The sequence below is a fragment of the Archocentrus centrarchus genome, chromosome 24 (genome assembly GCF_007364275.1).
Source record: "Archocentrus centrarchus isolate MPI-CPG fArcCen1 chromosome 24, fArcCen1, whole genome shotgun sequence".
Lineage (NCBI taxonomy): Eukaryota > Metazoa > Chordata > Actinopteri > Cichliformes > Cichlidae > Archocentrus > Archocentrus centrarchus.
The window spans coordinates 30,341,666-30,360,870 of NC_044369.1; the positions used below are offsets into that span (position 1 = coordinate 30,341,666).

A 19,205-nucleotide genomic window follows, 5' to 3' on the forward strand; every position below is an offset into this window, starting at 1 on the left:
AGATTTTCTCTCTGGAAATGGGCAAATGTGTTGGGAATACAGACAGTTCTCATTACAGTTTCAGAGTCATCACTGTCCTATTAAAAAATACACAGACATGGTATGTCCAGTTTCACATTTTCAAGATTCCCTAACACATTCATTTTCCTCAGTTTGACTCACACTGATGGAAATCCATCTCAGTTGATATTGGTCAAATTTGACCTGGAATAGCATCAGTGTACAAAAATTTAAAGCACCTGTGCAACAGTAGAAAAATGTGAAAATATTTTATCTTCTGTTATAAGCAAGAAATTAAAAACCGTCTGATCAAGTGTTTGTGCAGGGACACTCTCAGTATTAATGACCTTCAGTGTCAAGTCTTTTCAGAACCACCACTTAACCATCATTAGGTCTCCATCCAGTTTTTTCTTTTAATTTGTTTGAATAAGTTAAAACGTTGGAGTTGATTATTGAATAGGTAGTAAATTAACTGGCATCTGTTTCAGTTACTCGTTTTTTAAGCAGAAATGGCACCTTTTTGCTGATTCCACCTCTTTAAATGTGACGATGATGCTCCATACTCTGCTTTTACCAAACACCCGAAGCACTACAGCTGTTGCCTTGGGCAGCAGGGCATTATTAAGACCCTTCTGAGCATTTTCTGATATTCTGTACAGGAAAGAATTCATTAGTTTATCAATAAAATAATCGACAGATTGCCAGCCTCAAATTCACATTGAGCATTTGATTCAGTGTTTTTCCTTTTTCCCTTCCTTGCACAGCATGCGGTCGAGGTTTCTACAAGTCTTCCTCACAGGACCTTCAGTGTTCTCGCTGTCCGGTGCACAGCTTCAACGACCGTGAAGGCTCCTGGCGCTGTGACTGTGAGGACGGCTACTACCGAGCACTCTCTGACCCGCCATCTGTGGCCTGCACGAGTAAGTCTGCCATGCTGCTAAGTAAACACAGTACAGATTACATGCATTTAAACAGTTACTAATGCAAGTGGAAAAAAACAACACACTCCACAGCCTGATCCAGTCCTGTTCAGTCAGCCTGCAGTGGTGTCATGAAAGCCCCAGATGTGTTCCATAACAGTTCCTCTGCAAATTATGTTTGCAGGCTTGTGTGTCTGTTTTGTGTCTTAGCTGGTTGCTAATGATGACAGGAGCAATTTGCCATTTCCCGTCTGAAAGATTGCAATTACAGTCGGCAGCGGCAGCCCATGCAGCAACCTGCATCTTCATTTGTACTGGCCAGCGTAACAGCTCTGTGACAGCCATTCATGGCTTATTTACACAGGCTGGGGGATTCAGTGGGAATGGGCGGGGCTCATTTGCTCCCAGAGCCGTTCTCAAACATGTTTATTTCAAAGTGCTACTGCTTGGTTTTCTTGTTCTGTTTTGTTTTTTACTCCTTTTCCCTTCAGCTACTGTGCACGGGGGAAGGCCATGTTAGCACTTTACTTTATCTCTGGAGGTAAACAGATCTCTAAACGTAATCTGTGCACCTGATCTGTTTGCCTTCATTCTACTGATAATGGATCATAGCACTCCTGCACAGATCTGCAGTCTTCTGGCTGTTAGACTTATACTTCTCTTGTTCTTTTTCTGATTTCCATTAAGCAGAGCTGAGAAATGAATGTTTCAAATTGCTTTGTGCATGTGTAAGAAAATGCACATAACATATGGAGCAGCATTGCATTTTTGCTGTGCATCTAAAGTAGGCCAAGACATAATATCTAATAATGTGTGTGTGTGTGTGTGTGTGTGTGTGTGTGTGCATGTGTTACAAATATTATGTAAATAGTATTTAATGCCGTTGCATTGAGTCCTCTACACAAGAGAATCAAAGACGGGATTTAAGGGTTTGGAGTTGGGATTTAATGTTACAAATACCGTATGAAAAAAAGGATTCTTTGTTATTTATGGGTGTCTTTAAGGCAGCTCATTGAGCAACACTTTTGTCTCTGCCTGCCCGAAACCTTTCCATCTAGTTTAACACACAGTGCTGTATTTACGTTGCCAAAAGAGTGTGTGTAAGTATGCAGTGCATACAGTGATATAGTGATAATTAACAGCACTTCTAAAAGTTAGAACGCTGAATAAAATCATGTTCGATATTAATAGTTACAGCTGTAACACGTTTCAGCAGAAATTAAGGAGCTACACACAAAAAATTAAAAGAGGATCCTCCAATTATAATACTATCAACAAATGACATCTATCTATCTATCTATCTATCTATCTATCTATCTATCTATCTATCTATCTATCTATCTATCTATCTATCTATCATTGTCAAGCATAATGCTGGCGTCAGACTACATGATATCAGCCTGTAAGGGTGATTTATGGTGTTGGTGGGGGTCGAGAACTGAAATAGGCATGTTGTTATAACTGTTTGAAACAGTCAAGGACGTAACTCAAGCTAAGTAAATTTGAGGCAGGCCAGTGCCCACAAACCACCAATCTCTCCATGAAGCACAGAGGAAACCATATAGATCTTGTTCTAAAAGACAGGTCCATTTCTCAATTCTCCAACCATCCTAATCGGATGTTAACGCCTCACTCTGACATCCTCCACTGATCAAGAGCAGGACACACAGAACACGGGAAAGTTCCTACTTCCTTCCAGTGTCCTCTGGCTGTTCCCTTTTGGGTAATCACCTTGGCCAAGTAGCGAAGTAATTTCTGAAGTTGCCTAATGCACACTTTCCATTATTCATTTTCATTAACTTCGGGTCTACACTTGATGACCCCATACCATTATATGTAAATATGTATTTTTGACTTCCTTCTCCTCATTTACCCAGCAGAAATTTTGTACAGCTCTGTACGTGCATTTCCTCATTCATTGTTGGATTAAGTTACTGTGACCAATAGTGACTGTGATTTTCTTTTTTCAAGTCTTATCCAGACCAGGAGTGAATAATAATTGAAAATGAATTTGCACTGCCTGAATAAATAGCTTGATTGACAGATTTTTTTTTAATAAGAGTTTGTAAAGCTGCCATATTGTAGGCCTTAGTAAAACAGTGAGATGGATCTCTGGCACACAGAGATTAAGGACGTGTCTATGAGGATTTGAGAGGAAATGAGATAAAGATGTAATGTGGGGACATGAAAAGCCAAATCCACGTTGAATACAGATGAGGGAAGAAGTTCCAAAAACACAGCTTCAAAAACATTGTTTCCCATGTGGTATTAGCTGTGAGGGGGTGGTACAAAGAGATGCTTTTGATTGTTGAATATTTGTCCATGCTATTCATATGTAAATCTGAGAAGATGAGATATAGGTGGAAGACCATGAGGAGGCATTTTCTCCGGAGGCCCGGCTCAGACTGGAGTTGCTGACAGGTCGGGGAGCTGGGCATCAATCATGCAACAGCTGTGAGTAGTGCTGGTGCAAGCGGGGACTGAAAGGGGCATTTGTGACTCGTCTCCTTCTCCCAGCCCCCAGCCACTCCTCTTAAATGTGCCACCTCAACAAGTTGGTTCCGTCTGAGGATCCATTCTACATGGAGCTGCGAGGGGACTGAGAAAGAGCTGGTGGTGGAAGGGCAAGTGCTGATACTTGACATCAGAATCTCACAATCCTGAAGTCTTCATTTTTTTTGAATATGGTAATATAAGACATTTTGTCATGTAATGTTATGAGACTATGGCAAAACAGCCTTTATTTTTCATGTGTGCAATTTCGTCATTACTCATAGAACTGAAGGCCAAAATATAATGACCCAGACTGCTTGTTTAACTCTCTGAGGTCTAAGTACTCTGAGAATCCTGTCCTATCAGAATATGGGATTTTTTGGCTTTTGAAATATGTCCTCCTAAGTCTTGGAGCTTGTGGGGATGAAAAAAAAAAAAACCTCTTACTAAAAGTGTAGGATTAGGGTTAGGCTTACTTCTCTGATGTTAGCTTGGACCTCACAGGGATTAAGATCTCTGCTGAAAGCTCAGACACACATCTGAATGCCATGCTATTATTTACTTTAATTTATCCCATTCTAGTCATGCACATGTAAATTCAACGTAAATCACTGTATGCGTTTGTGTCCCCACTGTAATTAGAGGAGGCTATGCAAATACAACCTGTGTCCTCAAAACAATATTCTCACATATTATCACATGCAAGAACATCTAAGGCAAAGGGAGCTCCAGCACCATACTTTGTGTTTTCTGTCTTTTTCTGTCCTTTTTTTGGCACACATTTTAGTAAGAGTGACATCTGCGAGCTCTGAGCTTGTATATCTGAGATGCACCGAAAGAACGGCATGTGAATTGTTATAACACAGACTTAGTTGGCCGTGCTTTGGTTTAATTTTTCATTCCTGCCGACGTGCCATCGTACACTGTCCAGAGACTTAGGCTCAAATGGAATTTAAGCTTGCAACACACATTGTGTACAGATAGCAAATCCAATGTTGAATTCATTGCAGTATTGAAGTAGCATTGAAATTTCACTTAGTACAACAATGACAGTTGGAGGCCAAAAAAAAAAAAAAGAACACGAAAACTCTTTTTTTACTCTTCAGCATGTCTCCCCTCAAACAGGTTCTGCTGCAGCCACATCATTAGACGGGAGGTCAGAGGATCACAACGCATATTTGTAGAGTGACGATTACCTCATGGCCGATTTGAATACCACTCACCCCTGCCTTCCCTCTCCCCTCAGCTCCCCAGTCAGAGCACAGTCAGGTAATAGGCTGTGCTATTAGCTGTTGAGGGTTAAGTTAGCCCAGAGCACCTCTCTGGCTGATAAGTGGAAGAGTCTTCTCTCCTAAGCCTGGACTTATTTAGGTCTTACAACGCTGTGCTGAGTGGAGATGATCTTTGAAACATGACCTAAAAATCACCTAATACTATCTTGTATTTTCTATATGGTAATTTATTAGATGTTGTAGATTCATCTATACAACTGAGGCTTTTCTCCTCTGACAGCTTTTTAGAGTGAGAGGTCTTTATCCTGTAAAATGGCAGCTTCTGCTATAAAATCTGTGACATGTTTACTATGCAAATCTTGTAGGAGGATATAAAGTGTGTATGTACATAAGTCGTATTTACGCACACCTCTAAACACATCCAACATTCTCACTCCTGCTTGGTCACAGTGGCAGAGTTGTAGGGCAGCTAGCAAGTAATTGAGACATTTCAGGCTGTGGGGGCTGTGGCAGGCTAATCCGTGAAATGAAACTTGACTGGGAGGAGGGGTGAGAGGAGAGAACATGAAAAGATAAGACAGAGTGGGGGAGTGAGAGACTGAAAAAAGAGTAAAAGAAGAGGGAGAGTGACAAACCCCTGAGCTGTAGGTATGAGCAGACAGACTGACAGCGGTGGGCTCAGGATGTGAGACTGTGCTGCAGGTGAAGTTGAGGCCAGAAGAGTTTTCCTGAGTCCAGACAGCACATACTCAGAGAAACAAAGAGACGCCAAGGCAGATGAAGTCGAGCTTATGTGTTCTGTATGCTTCAGACAAATGGCAATCTTATGAGTGGACACCCTCAAAGGCTTTGGATGCCTTTGTAGCATTGACAACAATGTATACAACCCAGTTCAGGCAGTTTCTCATCCAGAGATTCATGGTACATGTTCACTTCTGGACTTCAGAGGTTGCACTGCTTTTCAACAGATTTGACTGCCATGCCTAAATGTTATGTTTATTGGGGTTTGAATACAGGATCATTTGCATAGCTCACTGTCATAGGCAGGGAAAAAAAAATTATACTATTAGGAAAACAGCGAAATGTATTTTGAAAAGCATCCATCCATCCATCCATCCATCCATCTTTTGGACCTTATTAGGGTCTACGGTGTGGGCACAGCAGTCTAAACAGAGACATCCAGACCTCTCTCTCCTCAGTTACCTCCTACAGCTCCTCCGTGGGGACACCAAGCTGTTTCCAGGCCAGCCAAAAGATGTATTTCTGGGTCTCCCCAGAGAAACCCTGCTAGGTTCCACAGCTCCACACATGTTGGATTGCCTCTTACAAAAGAATTTGCCACAATTTAGCCATTGGAAGTGGAGTTTCAGATAGATAGTCTGCTAACTTGTTTTGAAATATGCCAAGGCCAAGAAAGACAACACTGTTAGTGTGCATCTGAAAAAAGATGGCAACACAGAAAGGTCACACGGATCGAGGGTGAGTCTGATCTAATTTCCTTTTGCCTGTTGTTGCTGAGAAATCATCACTTTGATCTGTGGCACCTGAGACCTGAAAGAGAATGGCACAAGCGAAATGAGATGTTATCTTTGCCTACTGTGGAAATGGCAGAATAAAAGATCCCTGAGGTTTGGCCTGGAGGAGGGCTGAAAAGGGTATTTGCGTGCACAAGTGCGTGGGTGTCTTAAGTGTGTGTGTGTTGTATCACACCCCTTCTTTTGTGTGCGAGAAAGATTGAGAGTGTGGGTCGAGTGTCAGAGCCATGGCTGAAGTTGAGTGGCACTATTGGCAGTCACTCCTCTCCACTTCACCTGCCACAGGTGGCTCTTTCATCTTCCCAGTCCATAGCCCGGTTCTTATCTTGCCTGATAATCATGAATATACATGTCTCAGTTGAGCCGTTGGTTCTAATGTGTAGAAAAGAGAAAAACAACTACAATACTGTATTAATGAGCCCGGAAATTGTGATGGTCTGTAGTTTTTGCTCTATGCATATGCGTGACCAATTTTGTCACTTAATGTGTCATGTTAATGAATGGGTGCATCCCTTCACGAGATTCCCTCAAAGAATATTTCCTAAGAAAACAAAACTCCCAATGAACAAAATGAATATATTCCTAAAACATTCATACACAAAGAATATTATGTAATCTTCACTATGTGAGGGGAATTTATTTATATCAACACCTGGGCCATAAAAACCAACAGTCTGGAATGTGAGAGGATGAAAACAGCAATTTGTTATTCACTGTTTTACAAGATGAGCTAATCTTTTTGCCGTTATGTGACTATTTATGGGCAAATGGTCTGCGCTCCTGTGCGCCTTTAATGGTGCAGAGGTAATTGTCATTGTAGTGTGTCAGTTGAAATTGTATATGACAGTTACAGGGTGGTGATAATCTAGGTTTAAATCTTGTTGATAAATTCTGTGTGTGACTCAGACTTTAAAGTCTGTCTTAGAAGACATTATGTTTTAGTGTGTTGCTGTCTACATGATATAGCTTCTCAAAAGAAACCCAGGAAAGCCACTGTCTCCGGCTGGGATGCTTGCACTTAGCGAGTAACTCTTTGTGGCTTCTGATTTGCTACTAAGTCTGAGTAGGGAACCATGTTATAATGTACTTGTTACCCAGGATCCCCAACACACACACAGGATGCAACATTTTCAACTCAGAATAACTCTTTATTGTTTTATCTAACTTGACTAAATGTTTTTGTATGTCTGCCTGGTCAGCTCCGATGCATGGCACCAGCTTCCTCGCTGTCAGCTCCTTTCCTCCTGCCATGCACCCTAGTCCCAGCTACTGCATAAAATAGAGAGGTATAATTAGCTGTCTGCCAACTGTGCAAGCCAGCCTTCCCTGGTGCTGCCCCCTGAACCCACTGCACCACCTCTCCCCCTGCAGCTGAGCCTCAAACAACACTGTGCCACTACATACCTTCATTGCTTGAGTTAGGCCAGGGAGCTATCCAGTGCACTCCGATGAATTGATGAGGTCCATGCTAGTGCACTCAAATGGGACTTCCATTAACAGTAACGGGTGTAAAGGTGTCTTTGGGATGTGCCGGCTGGTTTACTAAGTAGTATTCTGGGCACGACACACACCACTGGCGTACATCCCCCCATATTCCCAGCCAATAGAATCAGGCCATAATTCAATCCAGAGTTTTCTCATATCCCATGTGGCCAGACATCAGGTTATGAGCCATCTGGGAGATTAATTCCCAACAGCTTTTAGGCACCAACAACTGAGTGTGTTCCTTTCCAGTGCGAGTGTCACGACTCACTTGGTACAATTTATCCCTAATCAATACAAAATGGCAGCATGACTGTGCTGCCTCAGTGACCATCAATTTTTATCACTTGGTCCAAGACTGAGTGTAGAGTGTCATCATGAGACTGGTCCAGTGGAAAATCTTCAATGAAGTGAATCACGGGAACCTGCAGGGTCTCCTGAGAAGGCCCTGCTATTAAACCCAAGCCAATGTCCCAAGAATTAAGGGGTGTAAAAGGTGGGAGCTAACTACAGCACTCCATATGTTTTGCCCTTATTTTTAAGTTTCCATTGGCACCATGGGGTATTTGTGGATGTCACCATGTATACACTTAATCTCCACCAATCTGCTTCCAACAATGCCCCAGGCTGAACCAGGGTTTGATGGACCAGGTTCTTTGAGCAGCCGGAATCCACCATTTCCTGGTGTGTACCCCCTTGGCACCTTACCAGAACAGTGTTCATCTCTCCTGGACTGGGGGAAGGTGTTGGAAGGCACGGAGCACCTGTGCCATCCTCATCAATGTACACTCTAAAGAAGTGCCCAAGCTGCTTCTGTTTTCAGTATTCCTGCCTCAGTGTTTGTATGGCTTCCTGTGAGTGGAAAGCAGTGCCCGTAGTCACTGGAACATGAGGAGGAAGAGCAGATGTAATAAAGTTAGTTGTGTGTAGGTTGGTTGTCGCTCCACCGCCCAAGATGGGGTCCCAAGAGAAGTGAAAAGCTTTTTCCTTGATGCCGGTGACACCGTGAGGTGATTCTGGGGGTGGCTGTAGCTCAGGAGGTAGAGCAGGTCACCTACTGATCGGCAGACTGCAGACTGCATACCAATGTATCCTTGGGCAAGATACTTAACCCCAAATTGCTCTCCAGTGGAAGCGTTGGAAGTGTGAATGTGTGTGAATGTTAGATAATAAAAGCACTTAGCTTTGTATGAATGGGTGTGAATGAGGTAAATGTAAACATGTTGTATAAGCTATGAGTGCTCAGACAGAGTAGAAAAGCGCTATACAAGAACTAGTCCATTTACCATTCTGTGCCAGCATGACTGCTGCATTCAGGCTTGTCAGCTGGTAACAGTGGACCCACTCCACTGTCTTTGCCAGCAGCCCCTCCAGGGTCCTCCAGAGGAAATCCCAGCCAATGAAACACTGCCTGGCGGATGTAGCCGAAGCTGGCTTGCAATGCTGGTGGTGCCACCATCTGCGCCTCCCTAAACAGTAGGGTCAGTAGCCACACTGCCCACTGACACCTACGTCATGGCCTTCAACAAGAACCGCAGGTTGTCTGCGTCCCTCATCTTTTGCAATATAGTGACTGGGGGAAGCGGCAGTGGTGGCTGAATCATGGACCCAGACTGAGCCACTTGGTTTTCCAGCACTTGTGCGTGTTGCTCGACCTGGGCCTCCAACACCTCAAGCTGTTGTGGCTGCACTGCCACCTGTTCTAGGTGCATGGCAGCCAATTCAGCCACCATCTGTCCCAGCACTTGCACCGGCTGCATGTGCTGCGAGACATTTCAAGCATTGGGGACCATTGGGCACCAATGTAATATACTTGTTAGTGTGGATCCCCAACACACACATGCAGGACACAATGTTTTCAACTCAGAATAACTCTTTATTGTTTTATATAACTTCACTCAATGCTTTTGGCTGGTCAGCTCTGGTGTATGGCACCGGTTTCCTTGCTGTTGGCTCCTCTCCGCCTGCCACATGCCCCAGTCCCAGCATGCTACTACATAAAATAGAGAGGCATAATTATCAAATGTCTGCCAGCTGTGCCGGCCAGTCTTCTCTGGGGCTGCCCATGGACTCACTGTGCCACCCCTTCCCTGCAGCTGAGCCACAAACCACACCCTGTCACCACACATGTCAATCATTTCCATATCAACAGCTGACTTTATGCTGTTGCCAACAATCACCATGTAAACAACACCTTAAGTCCGTTGAGATGAGTCACCAGCAGTGGTGGTATGTATTAGTAAAGCGGACAACAACTTGGTTGGATGAAAATTAAAATATGAATGGATCAGACCCAAAGAAAACTAGCTTCCATCAGCTCTTTGTACTTTTTTGCCATTTAGTTTTCTAAGGGACCTTTTTTTTTTGGCTTACTTTCACTGTTTTTAAAAGTCAGACTCAGAGTTAGAAACTTTTAACAATGAAAAGCTGTGATTAACTTGATTAACTGTAGATAGACCTATTAGCACTTTAATGGCAGAGAGAAAAAGTTAGCAGTTAACTGGTTAAGGCCCCAGTCACACAGGTCTAAAGACTCGTCAGCGGCCATCTGGCAACAACCGGTCACTAGGGAAAAATACATATTCCCCAACTGGTTGATGTGTGGTTGCTGGAGATTGATGGCAGTCACAAGATGAAACTGGTGGCAAAGTGATATGCAGTGTTGCCCTCAAAACCTGTTCTGTCTTGCACATCCTTGAGTTCTTTGTTTGTAGTGGGTCAGATCTCTGTGGATCAGGCATGTTCAAGCTAAAGATAGATTTTCAGCAGATTTTGAATTTAAGAAACACTAATGGTTCAAGCTTCTGGTATTGCCATATTTATTTGATTGCTGATAATTGGAAGAGATTTGAAACTCAGCCACCCACAACCCGAAAGCCTCACAAATACAACAATAAAACAAACACACACACACACACACACACACACACACACAAAAAAAAAACTTGTGCTGTAATATCTCCTGATCTATTTGGATAATATCACTTTATAGAGCAAGTAATGTTAGTGAAACAATAAAGGAAAAGTGAAATAGGTGTGGGCTTCTGTCCCTGTAATGAATTTTTTTTTTTTAAATTATTCTTCCTTTGAAAGTCTGGGCTCCACTGAACTGCCAGAGTTCACTTCATTGTACCTCACTCACTTTTTTCATGTCCATCTCTGACAGGACCTCCCTCTGCGCCACAGAACCTGGTCTACAACATCAACCAGACCACAGTTAGCCTGGAGTGGAGCCCACCGGCTGACACTGGCGGTCGCAACGATGTCACCTACAGGGTTATATGTCGACGCTGCAGCTGGGAACCAGAGGAGTGTGTTCCATGTGGGCCAAATGTGGGATACTCTCCTGCTCAGTCAGGCTTAGTGGACACTTATGTGACCATTGTGGACCTGCTTGCTCATGCCAATTATACTTTTGAGGTGGAGGCGGTCAATGGGGTGTCTGACCTGAGTCGCACGCAGAGACTGTTTGCTGCAGTTAGCATCGCTACTGGCCAAGCAGGTAATTAACTTAAACTTTTTTTTTTTTTCTTTTAAAATGTGATTTCTATTCTAGTCTGTGAGTGTTCCTCTGCTGTGGATGAAAATATGGATTTAAAGAAATGGTTTAACATCATGAGAATCAATTAACCTATCTTAGCATGAAGACTGTAAGCAGAGGAAAAATCAGGCTTGCTTCTTTTCTGTATTCAAAAATGCACCCGCCAACCATCTAATGGATAAAACATTGTGTCTAGTTCATTTATAGTCCATACACAAATAATAATATTGTGAGAATAACAAGTAGAAATCTTAAACTGTTGCTTGTCAAGAAATAGAGAGTGTAACCCTGAAAAATCTTTGATCTAAAAAGGAAATGATTCCTTGAAGCTGAAGTTAAAAGTGTTCGGCTTCCACTAGTTTGGAGCTCGATCTTTGCTTCAGTTGAGAGAGCATTAGACATGAGGACTGTGACAACTGACCGTTTTAATATTGAAAGCCTCTCATATGCAAACTACATTAATGTTTGCCCATTAATGTTTTTAACATTAATGCCCACAGTCTGATATGATCTATAATATTTTCCAGTATGCATATTAGCCAGATTAATTTAATGTGTATCTCAGCACTGCAGTGGCAAACACTATTAGGTTAGCAATGATGCAGACTCCCAGTGGTACCTAAAGAACTAGCAGTGTCTTTGCAGCTTGTTCTCAGGCGAATTAGCCATAATTAAAATGCTGTGTTTTGTTTTTTATTCATTATTTTTATGGATCCACTCAACAAGATTCCTCTTTCATGCTTGAGCATCCATGAAACACAGTTGGTCCAAAAGAGCATGGTAATGAAAAGCAAGACTGCAAAGACAGTGTTGAGACTTTAACTTCTGTCTCTGGATAACTATGCCTGCACCCTTCAATTATGATGAATTATGTCTTGCTGCTTTTACATCACCATCATTTTAGTGACTTACGTCCATGCCATCATTTTAGTCTTGAGTAATTCTGCATATGTGTCACTTTTTTCTGCTGTTTGCTACCAAAAACAGAATATGTCTCAGTTTACAAGCTGTAGGAGTGACAGAAAGAAAGATAGATGTGATCAGTTGAATTAATGTGCATGGGTTATGGTTTTGGGGATGATGTATTTTGCATGGCCCAATTTGTGAAAGAGACATAAGCTGGAATGTGCTGGGGGTTGAATGGCCAAGGACGCAAGGACGTCAGGAGGAGGATAATCACATGCTCTTTTGGAGTTGCCCATAATTATACGTGGCATGTTGACAACACACAATTACTCAGTTAACCTGGTGGAATATTAGGCCATTAGCTATTGTGAAAGAGAGCGGTGCACTTTGCCAAGTTGTTGTCATGTTTATAATTTGTGGCAGCATTTAATAAGCCTTAACTCTATGATCAGAGCGTTTGGGCAGTATAGATAGAATTTTGTTGGTCGGTTCCATTAACTTTTAATTTTAAATAGTTTGTGTCAGTCAATCTCTTTTATAACTGATCATTATAAAGATTCTCTGATTTTGCCTTTGTTTTATGGCATGGGGTGGAAAAGCCTCTGAAATCGTATTTCAGCCATGACGCAAAGCTAAAACTCCTCTTTGAAACCCAGACTAATCAAATTCCTTAAGGGTTAGCAGTTCTTCATGGCAAGGCGACCCTCTCCATCTGTTCAATGGTAGGACAGGAGGACAGAATAATACCTTTAATATAATGGCTGGAATTACAGAAGACTACACTGAAAACAATAAATTAAATGTGCAGACAGAAAATCAGCAGTGGTTTAATTATTTATTTTTTCATTCACTGCATAACTGAGTGATGTATTCAATAAAAAGTCAGGAAATGACAGCAGTTTAACCACAGATTACTTTTTCCAGCAAGACTGATAGTATTTAACAATGATTTGCATCATAAGTCAGACAGTAAAGGTTGTTTGTTTCTGGGAAATTCACTTCATCTGATCTTTTTTATTTACACTCTTCAGCAGACATTGGCTCCTTTTTGCCAGGCCCATTGTCCTGCTCTCTGGTACTTCACTGTTCCAGTCCAGTTCTGGACTGTTGGGGAATGCTTGCAATGCCAGAACTCCCTAAAACAGCAGGGACACATACATGACCGCTTATTAGAGAAAAGCTTTCAATATTAAAGCTTTTGTTGCTCATCATTCAGAGTTGATTAACCTTTGCATGGTGAGCTGCAGAAGGCTCATATCAGTGAAAGAAACTTAAAAAGAGAAAGTCCTTCTTCTCATCCCTCCCATCGCCTCCTGCTAAATGATAATCAGCAAGCGCATAGGCTCATAGCTAGGGATTGAGGAATGAACAAGAAGTGTGTGAATGCAGATGGTGATCCATCTGATGAGGAATTCACACCTCCCTTAATTATACCAAAGGAAATGTCTGGAGCAAGGCTGGAGCTACGTAAGATGCTGAGTGCTTATTGTAGTCGAAAACCTAATTGCCTCTCAGATCTGTCTTAAATGAGTTTAAGTAGAGGCTTCAAGTTTGTAAGCTTGATTTCTTCAGCTCCGTCTTTGCAGTTTGAATAGAAATTCGTCACACAGGATTTTTTTACCATCTTTGCTGCCTGCCCTATGCTGAAAGTTAAGAGTGTGATTCAATCAGCACTCCATTGTGAGCCGACGGCGCTGCACAGCCAACCTTGGAGGCCCACAGAGGTCCTTCCCGCCTCAGTTTTCCTCAAGCACACTTGTAAACAAGGCCTTTTGTTCTACCAGCACACTTACGAGTGGGCACTGCTCATAGAATTACCATTAATATTATTCAAGCAAGGTGTTCACATTCAGAGCCAGAAAAATCACAGTAGAGAGGGGCGCAGAAATAGGATTGAAAAAGGCTACAGGACCTGTGTTTGTGTGTATATTTTTTAATTCAGTTCAATTCAATTCAATTCAATTTTATTTATATAGCACCAAATCACAAAAATAGTCGTCTCAATGCACTTTATTTTGTAATGTAAAGACCCTGCAAGATGTTGTATACACATATTCAGCATAAGACCAGTGTAATGGGGTTTAGGTGCAATCAGGTAGAGGTATAAACACTGTATGGCGTGGACAGAAGAGCTGGTGGAAATTGACTTTAATGTTGAATGCTTGTATTAGCCAGCAGCACAAAGCCTATTACCCTCTTATAGAAGCTGTTACAACAGTGCTCTAAATTATTCACAGGTTTATTCATAGGAAGGAACAGGGAATGTGACTTAATGCTGTAATCTTTACTGTGGTGAGTTTAGCTAAAAATTCCTCAATGCCAAACAAGCCAAGGCTGCCACACTCAGCCATGAAATAAGAGACATTTCTAATATTCTTAACAGATATGGACACTCACTGTTAGCTTTGCTTGTCTGTTAAACCAGTAGCTCTTAGTCTTTCAGACACAAACATGTGTTACTTCAATGCTTGATATAATGTTATTTAGACAAAACTAGACCTTTATAACCACATGATATTTGGCATTAATGTGGCTGTAGAAGGATTTTGTATGTGTGTTTGTATGTTTGTACTTTAAAGTAAGCTGCATGGACAGCAAAGTAGTATTTCTTACCTTTCCTGCGTGTAACCAGAAACCTGGTTACAGCAGGATGACTACATTAGTTTAAATGAATCAACACCACCAGGTCATACTAACGGTTCTCGAAGCACAGGCCGAGGAGGAGGAATTGACTGCAGACTTTCACTCAGTCAACCAAACACCAGGGTTATTATAGTTAACGAAAACGAACGAAATAACGAAAACTGAAATTGAAAAAACATTGTCGTTGACTGAAATAAATAAAAACTAAAATTAAAAGGAAAAAACAATAACTAACTAAAACTGCATTGTGAGTTTAAAAAATGAACTAAAAGTAACTAAAATTATAGATAAAATGACCTTCCCTTTCTTGTTTGTCATTTTATTTTAAAGCCTTGTGGACTGATCATTTTCCGCTCTCAGAGTTTAAGCTGGGAGCGCCGTCGGGCAGCTGTGTGCGCGTGTGTGTGTGCGCCCGTGCGTGTGTGCGCGCGCATGCTCACCACGCTGGTCCTTAAAGTAATGGCAGCGGTCTGCCGAGAAAGTGGCAGAGCCCCATATGGAGTTTCTTTGAGTCCGATAATACAGATAGAAGAGTGTTTTGTTGTGAATGATGAAAAATGTATGGAACATGTCTCAGTGAGGAAAAAACACCAACATCAAAGTCCACCTGAGAAGCGCACACAAGGCAGCTACGGAAACCGCTCTGAACCGATGGAATCTGGTTCACCTCCGGAGAAATGTGACTACTCGTCGCTGCCACGCAGCCGCAACGTTGTGATGAACCTGTTCCGTACTTGTGCGTTTCCGGCCACTTTATCAGTGAGAGAATAACAATCAGGAACAATCAATATAAGGACTCGAGGGAATGAAGAAATAACAGGGACAAATATGTTTGCAGCCAAAAAACTGAGCACAAAGAGGGAGGACCAAAAAAAGTCCCAGCCAGCACCGCATATAAAACACCAGCACACGACCATAAGGTAATGAACACACACAATCCGGCTACACAAGCAGAAGTGCGATGGTTCAGGGTCACCTGATCCAGCCCTAACTATAAGCTTGATCAAAAAGGAAAGTTTTAAGCCTAATCTTAAAAATAGAGAGGGTGTCTGTCTCCTGAATCCAAGCTGGGAGCTGGTTCCACAGAAGAGGCTGAAAGCTGAAGGCTCTGCCTCCCATTCTACTCTTAAGTATCCTAGGAACCACAAGTAAGCCAGCAGTCTGAGAGCGAAGTGCTCTGTTGGGGTGATATGGTACTATGAGGTCTTTGAGATAAGATGGGGCCTGATTATTCAAGACCTTGTATGTGAGTAGAAGGATTTTATATTCTATTCTAGATTTAACAGGGAGCCAATGAAGAGAAGCCAATATGGGAGAAATCTGCTCTCTCTTTCTAGTCCCTGTCAGTACTCTAGCTGCAGCATTTTGGATCAGCTGAAGACTTTTCAGGGAGCTTTTAGGACAGCCTGATAATAATGAATTACAATAGTCCACCCTAGAAGTAATAAATGCATGAATTAGCTTTTCAGCATCACTCTGAGACAGGATGTTTCTAATTTTAGAAATATTGCACAAATGCAAAAAAGCGGTCCTACATATTTGTTTAATATGTGCATTGAAGGACATATCCTGGTCAAAAATGACTCCAAGATTTCTCACAGTGTTACTGGAGGCCAAAGTAATGCCATCCAGAGTAAGTATCTGGTTAGACACCATGTTTCTAAGATTTGTGGGGCCGAGAACAAGAATTTCAGTTTTATCTGAATTTAGAAGCAGGAAATTAGAGGTCATCCAGGCCTTAATATCTTTAAGACATTCCTGCAGTTTAACTAATTGATGTGTGTCATCTGGCTTCATTGATAGGTAAAGCTGAGTATCATCTACATAACAATGAAAATTGATGCAGTGCTTTCTAATAATACTGCCTAAGGGAAGCATGTATAATGTAAATAGAACTGGTCCTAGCACAGAACCCTGTGGAACTCCATAATTAACCTTAGTGTGTGAAGAAGACTCCCCATTTACATGAACAAATTGGAGTCTATGAGATAAATATGATTCAAACCACTGCAGTGCAGTACCTTTAATACCTATAGCAAGCTCTAATCTCTGTAATAAAATGTTATGGTCAACAGTATCAAAGCTGCACTGAGGTCCAACAGGACAAGAACAGAGATGAGTCCACTGTCAGAGGCTGTAAGAAGATCATTTGTAACCTTCACTAATGCTGTTTCTGTACTGTGATGAATTCTGAAACCTGACTGAAACTCTTCAAATAAACCATTCCTCTGCAGATGATCAGTTAGCTGTTTTACAACTACTCTTTCAAGAATCTTTGAGAGAAAAGGAAGGTTGGAGATTGGCCTATAATTAGCTAAGACAGCTGGGTCAAGTGATGGCTTTTTAAGTAGCGGTTAAGTAGAGTTCATATTACTTAAAATTGCCCAATATGTGAACATTACTTGTTAATTCTGAGTAAGATGAGCTGTTTCATGTCCTTTTTTATTGTAATTGTGTTTTTAAGTCCAATTAACAGCATCTACTGAAATAAACTGAGTTTATATTAGTTAAACAGCTGTCATTTTGATACATTACTTTTCAATTCTGAGTAGATTGTACTTTTTAATGGTTTCTCTTATTGTAAATATGTGTTTAAATTCAAACAACGTAATATCGTCAGGTTTTGCCCCCGCCAAAATGCTAGTTTATACCAGTTTTAACAGACTGGATTGATGATATTAGATTGACGTTACGTTGGCCAGGTGGCACGGTGGTTAGCGATGCTGCCTCACAGCTAGAATAACATCTAGCAGGTCTGGGTTCAATTCCACCTGGGTCACAACAAAACTGCTTCTCACCTCCATCGTGGAAAGAGAATCATTTGTACTGCTGTCTTGAAGAAGACAGCAGTGATGCCACTGCATCAAGTTTAACTCCAGTTATTTCATGTGAGTTTGTTCTCTTCTAAAATGAAATGTTACTACTACTGGCTGACAGCACTGCTGCCTCACATCTAGAAGGTTTGATTCCACCTTGGCCCTGACCGCTTGCTGTGTGGAGTTTGCATGTTCTCCCCATGTCTGCGTGGGTTTCCTCCCACAATCCAAAGACATGCAGTTACTGGGGTCAGCTGGGATAAGCTCCAACCCCCCCTGCAAAACTGAAGAGGATGGATGGAAAAATGATTGATTAAAAGCCATATTTTGATTTTTAAGAACTATTAAAGATAAGTTTGGTCAATTAGAAAATACAATTTAGTTCAGTTGGTAATGGAGTAGTGCTTACTTAACAAGCTGAGTTAAATACATGGGTGAATGATTGCTTAAACTAAGTATCTTCAGTTACTGAAACTCTGTTATTAGTACGTTCAACTTAAATCATTCATTCCATTCCAAAACGGCCTCAAGTACACTGAACATAGTGCACTGCATTTATTCAACTAATGCTTCATTTCTTAAAAAAATTTAAGGCAACGAGTTACCTTGTTTTTTTTATTGTTTTTTTTTTACGTAGAGTCAACTTATCCGGGTTTACAGTGTTGGCTCTTCTCAGACTTTTATCTGATTTTGTCCTCATTTCTGATAAAATAATTCTTGTGACTTTAACATTGACGTAGATGGTGAAAATGACAGCAACAACACTTCATTAGACTCAGCTGGCTTCTCCCAAAATGTAAATGATCCCATTCTTGATATTATTCTGGCATATGACATTGAAATGCAACATTTAACAGTATTTCTTGAGAATCCTCTTTGACCATTTTTTGATAACATTTAATTTTACAATAATGAATTACACAGAATTGGACCATAAGTTTCATTACACTAGATGTCTTTTTGAAAGTGCTGTAATTACGTTTAAGGATGTAATTCCTCCACTGTTATCTTTCTCAATGCCATGTGCCAACACAGAGCTGCAGAGCTGCTACCTCAACTTTCCTCCCACACAGGCCGATTATCTTGTCAATAGTGTTCCATTCTCACTGTGTACGACCCTGGATACTGTCGCTCCTCTGAAAAAGGAGGCAACAAATTAGAGACACTTGACTTCCTGGTATAATTCACAAACGCACACCTTAAAGGTACAGTCAGTTGTTTTTTAAGTCATTTAATAGAAAAAAACAATATTGTACTCATAAATATAATTGATTAATGTGTAATTACCTCTTCCAATAAAGTGATGCAGGAGGAACCTCAGGTTTCTTATCAGCATTGCAGCCAGGCTGTCAAAGTGTCACCCCCCCCCCCCCCCGAGCCTGGTTCTGCTGGAGGTTTCTTCCTGTTAAAAAAGGGAGTTTTCTTTCCCACTGTCACCAATTACTTTCTCATATGTACAATTGTTGGGGTTTATTTCTAATATTGTAGGTCTTTACCTTAAGGTGACTGTTGTTGGTAATTGGTGCTATATAAATAAAACTGAATTAAATGCTTGGATCATTATGTTGCATTCAACTTTCAGCATAAGAATCTAACAAAATGAGGAATCCCTCAGGATCCCAGTGGTATTGCTCTTT

General features: G+C 41.4%; 1 protein-coding gene across 4 annotated transcripts in view; it reads left to right on the forward strand.

The window, feature by feature from the left end:
• The window catches only part of LOC115774005 (ephrin type-A receptor 7), a 99,199-nt gene that overhangs the window by 22,751 nt on the left and 57,243 nt on the right, over nucleotides 1-19,205 (forward strand). For all 4 annotated transcript variants that reach the window (XM_030721002.1, XM_030721003.1, XM_030721004.1 and 1 more), the window contains exons 4-5: nucleotides 765-920; nucleotides 10,829-11,164. In XM_030721002.1, coding sequence (XP_030576862.1) covers nucleotides 765-920; nucleotides 10,829-11,164 — 492 coding nt within the window. The remainder of the gene's footprint in view (nucleotides 1-764; nucleotides 921-10,828; nucleotides 11,165-19,205) is intronic.